We start from the raw sequence: 15019 nt of genomic DNA on the forward strand, positions 1-15019 counted from the left end.
TCACACTATCGTGCATAATGCTGCGAAGATAACTCGATCGGGGGCATGGGAGCCACCTCTGCCGGCATCTCATGCGGCTCTGACTTGGGACCCTGGTAGCTCACATAGCTGTCAGGGCGGTTTTCATAACCACCACTGGATATTTCTGCTGCCTCCGACTGATTCGGCATAGGATGAAACGCCATCGAGTTCTCGAGCGTCTCTGGAACGGAGGACTTGCGCCGTCGACGGCGAAGGAACATATATGCCAATCCAACAAATATAGCAGTGCAAGCAACCCCTACTCCAACGCCGAGGCCGGCAGCTTGTTTTCGGTTGAGGACCTCTGAGTTGGAACTTGTGCCAGATGACGCTGTGTTGGTAGGTGTGCTTGTTGGCCCGGTACTGGTTGAGACAGCTTTTGATGATGTTGCTGAAGGTACTGCAGAAGACGTCGTCGATTTCTCCAGGATATGAAAGCCTCTTGATTGGAGTGTCGGCGCGTCGCCGAATACCGTATCCGTGTTCACAAAGTATAATCCGTATTCTGGATTGATGGCCAGGACATCGGGATTAATGTTGATTTTCCAACTATAACCTCCGGTTACAGAGACGTCAATGGAAGCTACTCAACAACATGGTCAGATCATCTCACTATCATCGGCTTCTGCAAAAATGTTTCTTACCAGCCAAAATCCTGGAATAATCGGAGACGTTGAAATTCCATGACGCGACGTAAAGATTTGCGGTCGCTGTTCCTATCGTCTGATCGGTCCAGTAACTATCCCAGCCAGTCCATTGAAGGTCCAGTGTGTCTCCGTTGTAGAATGTCTCGGTAAAATCGACCAGCGTCCCGTCGGGTGTTTGGAAGTGGGATTGGAGATCCTCCGCTTGGATCATGCGCAAGAAAGAAATGAAGAATATTGTGATACAAGCTATTTTAGCCATGGTGAAGATGAGCGGGAGTCAAAGGAGCTCAACTCTCGGCTGCGCGACAGCCTCACGACACTGTCTCACGAGGAACTATTGTAGCAGATGTCAAAATGGAAACAACATTGTTGTAGGGGGCTGAGCGATTGTTTTGAGGGGTCTTTCCCGTCCGTGGAGCTATCTTTGGCGTTTTTTCGGCAATTTTCGAAAACCGGGGGCCAAACTATGACGAGGATGTCTGATCAGTATGGTCTCATGGCAAATGGGTTAAGCGGACCTGGTGCAATTCATCTCTGAGGACTTGACCAGTGTAAATCTGGCTCAAAGCCCAATCGAAAAGAAAAAGAAAAAGAAAAAAAAAACTCCATTGTTGTCGTGATTGATATCGCGATGAAAGTGCATTTTTTTGCGAGTTTTTGATCTGCATTCCCAATTCGGAATACAGTGGTGAGCCTTGCCGCGGCGAAGCGAGAACTCCAAATCTCCCCACAAGACTGTTTGATCCATTTCTCCGTGTGGAAATTAAATCTAGATTCCCAACCAACATAGCATTGCTTTTGTGCACGAAATTACCCATTATGGAGGACATAACATATCCAATGAATAAATGGCCACAGTCCGAGATCTTCATCCAACAAGGGGGTTCAATGATTTATTTTCCTTCGAAAAATTCTCAAAGGCGTTGCTCATATCTTAAATACGGAATACCAAGTAGAAGTGAATGTTCGACACCTAGTGCGATCCGTGGTCTAGTTATCGTTAAGGTGTGGTTGTGCCATGGTTCAAGGACGGGCACCCACGTGGAACTCCAACCTTCTGAGATTGATTGAACTTCCGAGGTTTGGATCATATTTGACTATTAAGAGTAAATATAAGAGGAATTGAATACAATATTGATCTTATCAGACTGCCTTCGCTGTCCCATCAGTGGACTCAATATGCTGAGCCTCGCCAACGACACTGACTGCCCGCTTGGCACCCTCATCCTGATCAACGACACGGTCACCAAATGCAGCAGCTACTTCTTCTAGTGTCTTCTGCTTTGTTTCAGGGAAATAGAAGTAAGCAATCGCCAAGAAGAATGCGGAACATGCAACGAAGACGTAATAATAGTTCTCGTGGATGTTGGCAAAAGCACTGGGGCCAGCCTCGGTGACTTGAAAGGAGTTAGAAATGCAAATATGCGCACAATAGAGGACAAACTTACTGGCAACGTTTACGATGAAGTGTGAGGAAGCTGCAATGCCCATTACCTTGCTGCGAAGAGCAATAGGGAGTACCTCGGCGCCATATAGCCATGTGGTACTGTTGAGCATGCCGTCTGAGAATTCGAGTTAGCGAGGATCCAATTTGGAAAGGTGGGCAACTTACAGTAGCAGACGACAAACAGGTAGATTCCGAGGATCGCGAATCCCTTTCCAATGCGATTATCCGTGTTCTGGAAACATCTTTGCATCACGGCGGCGTAGATCTCGATAAGGATAATACCAGCCAATCCAGCAATTAACATCCTGCGACGATTAGTCCATAGAAACTGTAAATAACTGCAGAGTCACTAACTTGCGACGACCCCATTGATCGGTCATGTACTTGGTCGTGAGAGAATTAGAGATGAAAGCGACGGTACCATAGACGGCAGCCAAAGCGAGAATCGTATGCGAGCCGATTCCAAGACTCTTATACAGAGTTGCTAGAAGAAGGTTAGCCAATCGCTCTAACCCACCATCTCATGTATAGCTAAACCCACTCTGGTAATACTGAATGACATTAACACCGGTCAAACTTGTCATCGTCTGTACAGCAATCGATCTGCAAAAGTTAGCCAATCAATCAAACCACACACCATCCCACAAATCCAACTTACACAAGGACTCGATGTCTGAAAACCTTGAATATCTCTCGGTAAGAGCTAAGCTCCCGCTCCATCTCATACTCAATCTGAGCTTGCATAAGCCCAAACTCTTCCTCCATTTCATGCAGCACCAGACCGCGACGAATCCTCGCGAATTCACTTCTCGCCAACTCAAGCTTTCCAGATCGAATAAGCTGTCTCGGCGAGTTCGGCATGAACGTCGCGAGTCCAATGAACATGATAATTCCCCACGGGATCTGGATTCCTAGTGGCAGGCGCCACTGCACAGGTCCATACGGCGCATAGCTGCACGCATACCCGACCCAATTCGACATCATTGTTCCGAAAGAGATGCCACAGCCTGAGATTCCTCCGATCAGGCCGCGGTACCGCGGGTCTGATATTTCGCTGAGGTAGATTGGGACTGTTGCGACCAGGCCACTGGATGGGTTAGCAGGGTGGGGTTTGGGGGTGGAGTTGAAGGTGTAGACTTACCCGACTGCATATCCGGCTAGGGCGCGACCAGCGAGGAACATGCCGATGTTGACAGAGGCTGTTTGGATTACCGTGCCGATTGTGACGATTATGCACATCATTTGCATGAAGCGGATGCGGCCGAGTTTGTCGCCGATGAAGGTTTGGGTAAGGGCGCCGAGGGCTTCGCCCGCAATGTAGACTGCCACCACCTGTGGAGGTTAGCTTAGTGTCGGTGGTGATAAAGGTGTACGAACAGCTCCTGTGAGACCATTTGACGGCTTTTGCATATAATCGATCCAGCTTTGGTGGGCAATTGCTAGGGGGTGTGAGTCTTGGTCGATGATATGGCTATTGGGAACTTACTCGTTGTCGCGATACCTGTATCGAAGCCCTGAATTGGTCACAATTAGCGATTCTTTCGCACAGTCATTTGCAGCGCGACTTACAAACAAGAACGTGCCGATAGCGGCAAAGAAAGCAATTCCTAGCGCGTACCACATCGCCATTGTGAAGGTATGATTCTCAAATCAGATTGAGAGTATCAAGGAAGCAAGATCTAATGAACCCAGGTGCCGAACAGTCTATTATCTACGCAGGCCGGGCAACATCCGATCAGCCGAGGAGGGGTCACACTGCAGAAAGGCAGGAGGTGTAGAGACCCACGGAGGAGGGCCGAGGGCGTTTTCTGGGGATGCGGGGAAAGACGAGGACTGGGGAAATGCATACGAGAAGCATCCACTTCTTCAGAGAATCATCAGCCCACTCAAGTGTGTGTGTGTTATCTAGCCCGTTTAGCCAGAATGATGTTTGGGGGTATCCGTGCCTTGGAATGCGGGTTCCCTGCGGAATGGCAGCTTCCAGGGCTGTCCCGGCTTGGAGGAGAGGCTTGGGGTTGCAGACATGGGTATGACGACTGACGACTCATGGCTTAAATGAATTGCCGGCCTCTATGATACCGCATGGACTGAGTAGCGCATTGTGACCAGGATGAGAGCGGGATACCACTTTTGGATGGCGTCTTGGCATTGCTTAAACTTTCGCTCGTCCCCCTCGCCTATCGGGATATGCTGAGCCGAAAGCCATTCGGTCGGATAGATGGCAGTGGGTTCATATCAAAGCCATAGAAACATAGAAGGTTCATATGGCTGGGCGTGGGGGATCAAATACTTTTGTGGCGTTAGAGTCCGGGGTACATTCTCGGGGTGACTCCGATCCTGCTACTCCGTATTGAACGCTGGAGACCTGAGTGGGACAGCAACAGTCAGTGATTTTTGGCTGCCTCGGTGCGACATTTGATGGCGGACTAGTGGTGATTGCATGTTGGGTCCACTGGCTGACAGCAGTAAGATAAGTGGAGTCGAATCAATATAAGGACTCCGCAGACTTCATGAGACAATCGAGTGGTGGTGGACCCGCTTGTCGGAGCCTTGGCCAGGTTGGGGGGGATCCCAGAGATATTCAACAATGATGGGCATAGCCGGGCTCCGCTGGAGTCACCTAAAACGCCATCACGATACATTACGATCCTAGCAGCACTACAGGGAGGCAAGATGTTCATTCAACGACTCATAATCCGGTAGTCATAGTGTTTTTGAATAGATGAATTCCTATTTCATTTTTCCATTGCCAATGTCATATATGCTCCGCAGCAGCGAAACACGTTGTGCAATGCAGGAAACCCAGAAGCCGAACAAGGAAATCGAATAACTTAGAAAACCAGAGCAGCACCCTTGGTCTTCTTGTCACCACTGTAGAGCAAAGTATATTAGCATACCAATCACCGATCACACAGAGTGAAAACACATACCCCAGCTCGAAGTGCTTGCAGCGCTTCAGGGCGAGCTGCTTCTTGGTCTTGCACTGAGTGCACTCAAGACGCAGGACAACCTTCTTGGTGGTCTTGGCCTTCTTGTGGAAGACGGGCTTGGTCTGACCACCGTAACCGCTCTGCTTCCGGTCGTAACGACGCTTACCCTGGGCGAAGAGGGAGGCCTGAAGATATTTGTATCAGTGGACGTTCGGACTCCCTGATGGTCGAAAAACACGTACCTTGCCAGCCTTGTACTGGGTGACCTTGTGCTGGGTGTGCTTGTGGCAGTCCTTGGACTTGCAGTACGTCCGGCGGGTTTTGGGGATGTTGACCTGGATATGTCATGAGCATTTTGTCTTGCGAGTGAGGTGGGAGGTCAATGTTCGTGTTCCGAAGTCCGATTCAAAATTCTGTCGTTCGCGAAAAGGTTTCATGTGTTGGCCGTGGTGTTGTTGAGTCGTAAAATCAGCGTGGTGCGCTGACGCTATTGAAATCTCAGTGCGGGACGCCATTTTGTGCACACATCTCGAATCCGGACTCATGTTTCGCAACCCTCGCCACTATGACTCCCAGATTTTTGTCCATTCTTCGTACACGTGAGATATCGGGTGAAAGCAGGCGTCTGGGGGTGGTGCTGGGTGGTGGTTTGCGAAAGTCGGGGAATTTGACGATTTCGAGGTCGGCCGCACAATGAAGACACAGTTCGTAGATCGAGAATTTCGAATGACGGGGCTTCGGATAGAACAGAACATATCCCAGATTGATTCCTTACCATTTTGACTGACTTGGCCGGATAGCTGGGTGGTGGTCGTTGGATTGTCGCTTGTCGGAGGAGAGCAAGGGCAATTCTTGGGTACTGTGGGATTTCACTCGCTTAGGCCCTATCAATGCGCTAAACCGCATTTGGTATCGCCAAGTGGTTGTGATGAGTCATCGTTGTCATATTTCTGCCTCAGGATACTTTTGACATCATTTCTATCTCAGCAAAAATCTGTATTGTTTTCTGAGCTACAAATTCTATTGCAAATATTTACTCAAGAGATGTCTCTAAACAAAGCCTTCTCCTAAAACAACACGCTCACCTTTTCCATACCATGTGGTACCCCAGATAAGTTCCAATCCCTTCTCATGGCCAACAACCCACTGGCCTTGCGACGGATCTCCCAGTCGTCTCCACACATTGGAGCGGAGTTCGCAATTGAGATCCTCAATTTTAGCAACTAGCTGTGCCGCCACATCATCAGATACTGCTGTTGGATCCAAGTTCTTGAATTTGGTTGTATTGGGTCTCACAACGCGAGCAATGGTGATATGCGCAGAGGGCACAGTATACCTAGCAGCTATTGGAACCCCCTTCGTAGTCACCTTGTCGTAAAGATCCCGGCGTAGATGGTGATAGGTATAACTATCATCCTTTCCACTGTATGCTGTGTTGTCATCTTCCCCAGATGCAGGAACAAAGCTCAAAGCAATGGCAGAAGTGTCGTAGCTGATGATGGGTTTAACCAGCCGAGCACGGTGATCAAGTGTGTAGTTTGCCAGATCATGCCATCCTTCCGCATCGATAGTATCAATGTATTTTTGGATTTGACCACTTGACTTTTCGGAGCTGATCTCCAATGTTGTCATGTGTAGGTTCTCAAATGGGACGAACCAAAGACCTACAATTGTTGTTAGAGTACTGCTCATTAATCAAAGCACTTGAAAGAAGTACTGACTGGGTTCATTCAAAGAAAGGCGAATCTCCTGTTGAATCTTGTACACCAATCCCCGTACATGTTGTGGTGGACGCGCCCAGAAGGCCAAGTTGTTTCGCGGATCAACATAGTTTGTCAAGCCTTTCTCTGCTTCGAGGACTTGGCGTAGTACTTCATCTTCTTTCCAGTCGTAGAACCCAGGTTTGCGCATCTGCTCACTGAACGCGGCGTTTCTGTTTGTTCTGTGTGTTTCATAGGTGGCTTGCAATGTTTTCTGTGGACTCAGTATCTCGTTATTGGCGGGTGAGAACCTGGCTTACCGAATCGTCGTTGCAAGAATCGATCAATTGTTGAAACTGATTTTCACCTCCAATGTTTATGTCTGCCATGATCGAAATTGAAATGTGATCCTGATCTGAGTGGGTTATCAGGACTCAGCGGGGTAGAGGCGCAATGCAACATTCCACGGGAGATATGATCAGTTAGCTATAGGCGATCACTTTCGCTAGAGTACACTTTGACAATTCAATTGAGGCAAAAGAGGGCGTTCAGTAAGCTCCACGCCGGATTTTGTGTCCTCCTGGCTCGTTTTTGTGATTTCATAATTATGTTTCTTTGCTCATGCGATCTGTAGTTCATTATATATATCGACCAATAACATCATTATTTCCCCTCTCTATCTTGGTAATACAAAAAGACGACTGAAGGTAGCGCAATTATCATACACGCAGATTACATGAAAAATATATCACATTGGCACCATCAGATATCACCAGGCCATTCAGCGACGAAACAAAGCCCAACCCCGTTGAGCCTCCGACGCAATCAGGCAACAAGGCCACCGCCCCACCAAAACCCCCGCCTCATTTGACTCCGACGCAACGCAATCTACAACTCAAACAGCTTCACAAAATGTTGATCAAGTAAGTTCCAACGATCCATCCCACCCCAGCGCAAAAGCTAACCAACTCCCAATCCAGAGTCCGCACACTCACCGGCAAGGAGATCGAGCTCGACATCGAGCCCGACTACAAGGTACGCCCGCCGGCCCAGTCCCGACATCCACGAAACCAGATCTAACAAGCCCAGGTCTCCCGGATAAAAGAGCGCGTCGAAGAAAAGGAGGGTATCCCGCCTGTCCAGCAGCGACTCATCTTCGGCGGCAAGCAAATGTACGTATTGGGAGTTCTCCGTTTCCCCGTCTTCGCGCCAAGTTGCAAGATTGCTAACAACACGCAGGGCCGATGATAAGACCGCTTCCGAATATAGCCTTGAAGGTGGTGCGACGCTGCATCTTGTCCTTGCCCTGCGTGGAGGCGCATAATGCGTTGGATCCTACAGTGAACTGCCGGAATTGAGGATTACGCTTCGTTTCGGTCCCGGTCGTTGTGGTGGGATTTGCATACTAGGCGTCCTGGAATCTATTTTTCGCTCGCGGGTTCCTTCCGCGGGTACTTTTTGTACTTTCTTGTGCTGTACTGTGCGTAGGCCGTAGGGTTGCGCGGAGCTGAGATCAGGAGGTGGAGGCGTAGATGAGCATGGTTGAGATATGAAAGATGGACTTGACCTTACTCAAAAGTAGGTTTCTGCTTTAGTGCGCTGGAGATCTTGGAGCCTTGGAATGCGCTTATCATTTGCTCGAATCCATGGAGGCGCAGGAACTCCTGGAAAAGGTCGATGATATCCACTCAAACTACAACCCAACCCGATCTCAGTCCAGCGGTCCATCCTTACAGCACCCGTGAAGGCCATTCTACGTCGGTGATTGAGGCCCCGATATATTTACAGTGAAGAATCGGAACAAAGACAAAATTATATAGCTTGGCAGCCGAAGAAGAAAAATCAAGTATAAAGCCCATATAGCTCGCTAGTGAGGTGGAACAACCTCGGGTATCGCAGAAAAGCAACCTGAACTCCCTTTCCATCCACCCAGGAAAGAATGACGCGACTCCTGACTGGATTGAGGGTGATCCGAAGATCACACTCGCCGCCGTTTGGGCGGCATGAATATACTGGGCGGCGGGCGCCGCCGCATGATAGGCCCGGAGGTCGACGGGCCCGAGGATGGAGATGGCTGAGGTTCGGGGCGAGATGAAGAGGAGGGAGGTGGAGAGGTAGCCCGACGCTTGGAGCCGGGATTTGGTTCGGCCCGCACAGTGCCACCAGTGAGTGCACGCAACTTGTCTTCGTTCCTTGCAAGCGTCGCGTGCTGCTGCTGTAACGAAGCCGCCACGCTTGGAGGCTTTGGCGGCGCATGGGGCTTTTGTTGTGCAGGCCGGCGAGCGACCTGGTGATCTTCGATCAAGGCACGCGGCGCACGTTGTACCTGCGACGAACGGTTGCTGAGGGCCTTTGTTGGCACGGTCAGCGCGTTGTTGCGCCTCGTGGGCTGGAAGATGTTGTTCTTCTTCTTGGGCCCGAATTCGGAGCGCGGTATGTGCAGGCCGGCGTCGGTGCTGATTCCGCCCATCTTGCGATCATAGGCAGCATGACGCTGCCTGGCACTGGGTCGGGCATGAGCCATCCGGTGGCTCTTGCTTTGGGGGATGATCTGGGGTGTGAGTGCGGCGCGCTTGTTGTTGATGCCGTCAATCGCCTTTCGCATCATCTCGGCATCGGCGTCCAGGGCCCGTTCGGTTTGTTCGCGCAGGTCGCAGTATATATTATACCAGTCATTTGATTCAGCTGGGAGCTGGTAGGTTTCCCAGCGGGGGATGTCTCGTTTGATGATGTCCATCCAGATTTCCGAATCTTCTTCTGCCAGATGGGGTGATGCAAGCTCGATGGTGCGCTAAGTTATTCGAATATGTAAGCGATCATTTAGAAATAGGTGCGAAGTGACCGCGAAGTCAGAACGGAGTGAGACTGAAGCGAAATGCAACGGAGTGAGATCGAATATGTATGACATACCAGTTTTTCGGCATTGTCCACCTTCTGTAATATAGGCCGGGCTAGAATGTATGGCAGCGCACCAAGATCATCCAGTGCTATATCCGAACGCAGTCAGTACGGGTTAATTTGTTGCAATCAAGGTGAATGCGTGTATACGCACCTTTAACATGGCGGATTGCCGTGGCCGTGGCCATCGAGCGGAGAGATCGAACGGGCATGTTTATAATGATTTGGGTTTCGTCCAAATGATATAGCACATGGATGACATGGGAGCAAAGGGGTCTGAACCGAAGCAGTTATACTTGCGCTGTTCAATAGGAACAAAGGTTGTGTAGATGACAAGCCGTTCGTCGGAAAGGAAGTCTGGGCTTTAAATAGACGCTCCTTCGGCCGCTCATTGGCCAGCCCCACTATTACCTGCCCAGGATGGATGTGCTATAGTCAACTAGATCCTGGACAATGTGCCAATCTTGAGATGGCCGATCTGATTTGTCACAAACAACCTCAAAATGAATAGCTGTTTTGATATTTCTAGCTTATCAAAACAACAACGGCCGAAAGAGGATGCGGCCAATGTGGAGGTTTGTACAGATGAATGACGTATTCCGTACACAGTGCTCGTAGTATAGATCCACGACTCTTAGCATGCCGGGGAGTTCTGGCTTGTCCACTGCTATAACTTTATATCTGATCTCAAGCTACTCACGAAGGCCCCATGAGATATTCTTTGGCTTCCAGTCCCCAATCCGGGGCCGTCGATAGTCAGCACGTGATGTCATAGACAAACAGTGCAAACCCGATATCACCGAGGGGCATGAGGTCAATCTGTCGAAATCGACATAGCGACTCATTGACTCCACTGATCAATTGCATATCCTACAGGTGAGTTATGTTTGTGCCATGGCTTTTCTTCCCGAGCAGCTAGTTCTGCCCCCACTCCCTTGGCTTTGCCGAAGAACTCTAGAGCTCCAATTTGGAAGCATTCGCAGCGGTGTCTGTTTGGTGGACCTGCGCCTAGAGCTTTCAAACCATGACATATGGAGACAGAACAGATTATTTACTGACAAATCATACACAGAATCACAATGGCTCCCCGATCCCAGCTCCAGATTACCACCTCCTCCATCATCCGTTTGGTGAAGGAGGAGGCCTCCTACCACAAGGAGCTCGAACATCAAGTGGAGCGCGTGAAGCGAGTTGAAGCCGAGACTGCCGGCGATGACGAGAACCGCGAGTATCTGCTGAAGCAAGAGGTATGTGCATCTCAATCGATCTTTCGTTTCATCCACGTGCTTGTACTGACACACACCTCAAGAACCTGTCTCTCGAGGAGACCAAGAAGGTCTTCCCCACCTTGAGAGAGCAGATCAAGCAGACCGTGGCGAAGCTCGATGCCTTGATTGTAAGCCGCCTCATTGTCTCAGTGTGGTATTAATTGACTGACTCCAACAGATCGAGGAGGGCAAGAAGGGATCCGACAGCAGCGTCGAGGACATCACTGCTGCCAAAGAAGCCATTGCTTCAGCTAAGATTGCGCAGCGCGAGATCTCATAAAAAAAAAAAAAGACATTCCCAAGATTACAAAGACGAAATACCCAAATGGAACTGTCTCCATAATATCATTGAATGTTAAAATTTCCAACGCCTTGAACCGGGTGAAACTCCTTGCTAGTGCTAGAAATGTACAAATGCATCAGGTAGTGTCCATCTTCTCTCTGTAATGGTCGGGAAGCTCCTCTCCCTCTTCAAGCTCGGACAGTTCACCGTCACTGACCGCGGATACCTCACCCTCATCAATCATGTTCGTGTCTTCATTGTTAGAGGCCGCATTTCCACCTTGAGCAGTAGTGACTTGGCGCAGCGGCGACGCAGCGCCCGTAGCCCCAGTCTTCTCAACCAGCAAAGCTGCATGTCGACCCTCTTCAAGATGCTGAGGCGGAGTCATCCCCTCACTGTCCGGACCAGGCGTATTGGCACTGCTCGCCTTGCCCTTAGACGTATTATCCCCCTCATCACCATCCTCACCCTCCTGCATACCCTCACGGCGCTCAACCTCCTCCTTCTCATCACGAATCAACCGACGAAGCTGCATACCCTCGTCGACAATGCGACCGAACTGCTCTCGCCGTTCCGCCCACGTCGTAGCATAGTCCCTGCTCTCGTTCTCTAGATCCGCAATCTCTGTTCGCAATTTCTGTAGATTTGCCGATTGATCTTCGCGCGGCTTCAATAGGCGATTGCTGGTGATTTTATCCGCCAGTTCATCGTAGGTCTTGCGCAAAGAGAGCAGTCGCTGCGCCTCTTCAAGTTGGCTGCGCAGATCGGCTGTGCTCTCTCGTACAGACTGCATCGTGGACAGAATCTGAACCCGCTCTGTGGCATATCGCTCGCGCTCCTTTGCATTGCTTGTGATGAGGAATTGTACGCGCGCAATACTGGCCTCGAAAGCGGCGAAGTCCAGTGAGATATCTTCCCGGAAGTGGCGCCATTCTTCGAGCTTTTTCTGTCGTTGGGCTTCTGCGGTCGCGCGGGTGTCGTCACTTTCTTCGGGTGGAGGGGTTGGGAGAGATGATTGGGAGACGGCAATAGATTCGGGGTTCAGGAGGCGCTTGGAAATTCGCTTGAAGGGCTTCTCTTCGACGTTGAGAAGACGCGATTTGTGTAGGCCATCTGTAAGAGCTTTAGTATTTGAATCCAAGGAGCAGGGCTGCAAGCCGAACCTTCGTCTGGCTGGCCAAGGAGGCCGTAGGACGCCATTGTGATTGATAAACTGGAGGAAGCTATGAAGCTCAATGTGGAATGGGCGGCGGGCGCGAGTTGGGGAAGTTCTGAAAAGTGAAGCCGAGCGGTCAGTTACTCCGCCCAACCTTATTGACGTCTGTTCTCCAACTTTCAACTGCGCTCCTTTGTCGCTGGGTACCTGTCAGGCTAAAAGTTCCACCATTGCCGCAAAACATAATTCAAGTCGGCTGGTCTGATCCAAAGTCTACAAAGACGCAGATCGAGCGGGTACTTGCCCGGGGGTAACGCCGTGCTCCGCAAAAGCTGTTTGCAAGTACGGCCTCGCGAAGATACAATCTGCGACCCGATGGACATTGTCACGCGAGCGTCCGTGGCTCCTGTCCCAGTTGCCCACTTGGTTGTTTTAAGATCCAGTGCATCACCACTATGACGGAGATCTACTCTGGGCTTCATGTGAGCCAGCGGTTTTCGTCTCTGGAAGAGTTCAAATCAGTAGTCCGCAGCATATCTGTTCGGCAGCACTGGGAGCTCCGTGTGGCTCGAAGCAACAAAAAGAGCGTAGTGATTGGGTGTCGTTCATCGGCAAATTGCTTCTTCCGCGTCGTGTGTCGCTCGAACAAGAATGCGACCTACATCACCAGTCTCCAGGACAGCCACAGTTGTCGCCGAAGTGCAGGTTCCCCATCAGCTACACCGGCTCGCTCTGAAGCTTCTCATGTAAGATTTCTGCTGGGTGAGATTCCCAAGCTCTTCGACATGAAGTCGAGGATAAAGGCTCAGGATGTCGTGGATGCCGTGAAACGCTACCACGGCTATGATATTTCTATGCGTCAGGCGCAGCGAGCACTCACCAAGGTCCAACCCCGACATTCTGAAGGCCAGATTGATCAAGGACTTGACCTGGACCTGAGCCCAGGGGAACGGCAATCGCCGGAGCAATCACCCGAGTCGCAAGGAGACGCGACGCACGACTTCGATGATATGGCAGAGAATCGATGGCTCCCGGACCATCTCCCGTCGTCTTTGATTGATGACGATAATATGCCACCAAGTGAACCATCCACCAACCGAATTCCTATACCGTCTAGTTCTCAAACTCTGCCCGCACAGGTGCAACAGCCATCGCTTCCCACAAACCCACCACTCGCTCACCAGCATCCAATGGCTATGCCACAGCCAGGATCTGAGTACCAAAACACTATCCCTATTCCGGTGGTAGCTGAGCCTCCCAAGGCACAGAGCTATCCCCGTGGCGATCACACCGCTGCTCCTCAAATGGTTCTGACCAATTTTAAGATCGAGTTCACCTGCACGACTTGCGGGTCATTGAACCAGAGCTTTTTTCCGAACCAAGGCAATGTCACCGGTGCTAGCTATTTAACACACGCTATGCCGAACCCTAGTAGTGTTGCGAGACACACTGGGCCTCAAAACGGCGTGGGCAGCAGCAACGTAGTCGGCGAAAATCCCACCTACGATAACAATGCATCGAACGCACCTTCCATACAAAGTACTTGGGCTGGTGGTGGTCTTGGAGTCCCAATTGGTCCAACACACACATAGCTCGCCATGCCACGAGCGCGTTGGCGAAGTTGAGGACCGAAGATCCGATTCAATTTTTATTTCAGATCTTCTCTTTCCCACTCTTTACTCGGAGAAGAAATTGTGAACTCCGTAAGATCTGTCCACTAATTTAGGGTTATCTTGCGTGAAAGCATCTGGCGACAGCACGATGCATTATATCTTGCCGCCCTAGCAATCTCGGAGATGTTGGACATTAAGGAACTTGGATACTCAGAACGCAGCAAAACACCGTTTATGGCAGATTTGAAGGGCATTAGCAAGCTGTCGAAGATGAAAATCTTGACCTCAGTATGCGTCCGCTGTATACCTCTCGCCATGCCGGAAGGCCATGCCGTGTGATGCTCTGGGACTGAGTCATATTATGGCTAATCTCGTTATGAATTCATGAGTGACGATTTTCAAATTTGCAAGAAATGATATCAATATAATATCCGGATTTGGCAAATCTACCAAGATTTGCTACTGAGTACTGTTCCCTACGCCTAAGGCCCTGGGTATATTCTAGTCCGAGAATGGTGAAATGCTGCAGCTTGTACCGTTCGCACGGCTCACGCCTGCTGTCGAGTCTAGTGTGGAGATGGGCCATGGCACTCCCTTGACCTATTCTATCTGCAAGAGCTCCCCGTACTCATGCCCAAGTAGATCATACTGAAATAGTACACCGAGCACTGGATGTGGTATTCCAGGAAGTACAAGGGATTTATTCCATTGGCCAAATGGACCGCAGACGCAGCCCATCCGCTCAACGGACATTCAGCAACGGCCCTGGAAAGCAATGGGACTTTCCCGATTGGGTCGTGACTCAGCTTTCGGAGGTCCGATCGGCCCGAAAAGGCGGATCCACACCACATCCTGTTCTTCACCAACCGCAATGAAGAAGACGCGGAATCAAGCCGGCATTCTCTGCAATGCACTACCAACGTGTTGGGCCAGAACGCAGAGCACACGAGTTTTTACCTGCGTCGGACGTGGCTCCGACGTGACATCCGCTCCGCGGTCCCAACTTCCAATCGACATCCAGCGCTCAGTTGCCCATTGAGAAACCTGTCATGGGGG

At 50.4% G+C, this 15019-nt stretch overlaps 8 protein-coding genes across 8 annotated transcripts; 2 read left to right on the forward strand and 6 right to left on the reverse strand.

The window, feature by feature from the left end:
• Window positions 1-5: 5 nt before the first annotated feature.
• On the reverse strand, window positions 6-879 carry N7506_001703 (uncharacterized protein; the record flags this gene model as incomplete). Its single annotated transcript, XM_056950999.1, has 2 exons — window positions 6-604; window positions 666-879. 2 exons carry the CDS (start codon window positions 877-879, stop codon window positions 6-8), a joined length of 813 nt encoding a protein of 270 aa, XP_056816914.1.
• A 932-nt stretch (window positions 880-1811) lies between these two features.
• hxt8 (uncharacterized protein) lies at window positions 1812-3744 on the reverse strand (the record flags this gene model as incomplete). Its single annotated transcript, XM_056951000.1, has 10 exons — window positions 1812-2065; window positions 2117-2230; window positions 2281-2420; window positions 2470-2599; window positions 2657-2718; window positions 2774-3202; window positions 3257-3447; window positions 3493-3554; window positions 3602-3629; window positions 3685-3744. 10 exons carry the CDS (start codon window positions 3742-3744, stop codon window positions 1812-1814), a joined length of 1470 nt encoding a protein of 489 aa, XP_056816915.1.
• A 1202-nt stretch (window positions 3745-4946) lies between these two features.
• Window positions 4947-5823, reverse strand: N7506_001705 (60S ribosomal protein eL42; the record flags this gene model as incomplete). Its single annotated transcript, XM_056951001.1, has 4 exons — window positions 4947-4986; window positions 5046-5230; window positions 5288-5380; window positions 5821-5823. 4 exons carry the CDS (start codon window positions 5821-5823, stop codon window positions 4947-4949), a joined length of 321 nt encoding a protein of 106 aa, XP_056816916.1.
• A 272-nt stretch (window positions 5824-6095) lies between these two features.
• On the reverse strand, window positions 6096-6956 carry N7506_001706 (uncharacterized protein; the record flags this gene model as incomplete). Its single annotated transcript, XM_056951002.1, has 2 exons — window positions 6096-6709; window positions 6767-6956. The coding sequence occupies 2 exons, from the start codon at window positions 6954-6956 to the stop codon at window positions 6096-6098; spliced, it is 804 nt and encodes a 267-aa protein (XP_056816917.1).
• A 1767-nt stretch (window positions 6957-8723) lies between these two features.
• Window positions 8724-9855, reverse strand: N7506_001707 (elongin A domain-containing protein; the record flags this gene model as incomplete). Its single annotated transcript, XM_056951003.1, has 3 exons — window positions 8724-9536; window positions 9656-9732; window positions 9798-9855. The coding sequence occupies 3 exons, from the start codon at window positions 9853-9855 to the stop codon at window positions 8724-8726; spliced, it is 948 nt and encodes a 315-aa protein (XP_056816918.1).
• Window positions 9856-10722: 867 nt separating this feature from the next.
• N7506_001708 (putative tubulin-specific chaperone Rbl2) lies at window positions 10723-11191 on the forward strand (the record flags this gene model as incomplete). The annotated part of the gene is made up of 3 exons (XM_056951004.1): window positions 10723-10890; window positions 10953-11039; window positions 11090-11191. The coding sequence occupies 3 exons, from the start codon at window positions 10723-10725 to the stop codon at window positions 11189-11191; spliced, it is 357 nt and encodes a 118-aa protein (XP_056816919.1).
• Window positions 11192-11330: 139 nt separating this feature from the next.
• N7506_001709 (uncharacterized protein) lies at window positions 11331-12394 on the reverse strand (the record flags this gene model as incomplete). Its single annotated transcript, XM_056951005.1, has 2 exons — window positions 11331-12307; window positions 12358-12394. 2 exons carry the CDS (start codon window positions 12392-12394, stop codon window positions 11331-11333), a joined length of 1014 nt encoding a protein of 337 aa, XP_056816920.1.
• Window positions 12395-12805: 411 nt separating this feature from the next.
• N7506_001710 (uncharacterized protein) lies at window positions 12806-13942 on the forward strand (the record flags this gene model as incomplete). Its single annotated transcript, XM_056951006.1, has 1 exon — window positions 12806-13942. One exon carries the CDS (start codon window positions 12806-12808, stop codon window positions 13940-13942), a length of 1137 nt encoding a protein of 378 aa, XP_056816921.1.
• Window positions 13943-15019: the final 1077 nt, after the last annotated feature.

Source organism: Penicillium brevicompactum (assembly GCF_028827555.1).
Source record: "Penicillium brevicompactum strain IBT 35665 chromosome Unknown utg000001l_segment0_segment0, whole genome shotgun sequence".
Lineage (NCBI taxonomy): Eukaryota > Fungi > Ascomycota > Eurotiomycetes > Eurotiales > Aspergillaceae > Penicillium > Penicillium brevicompactum.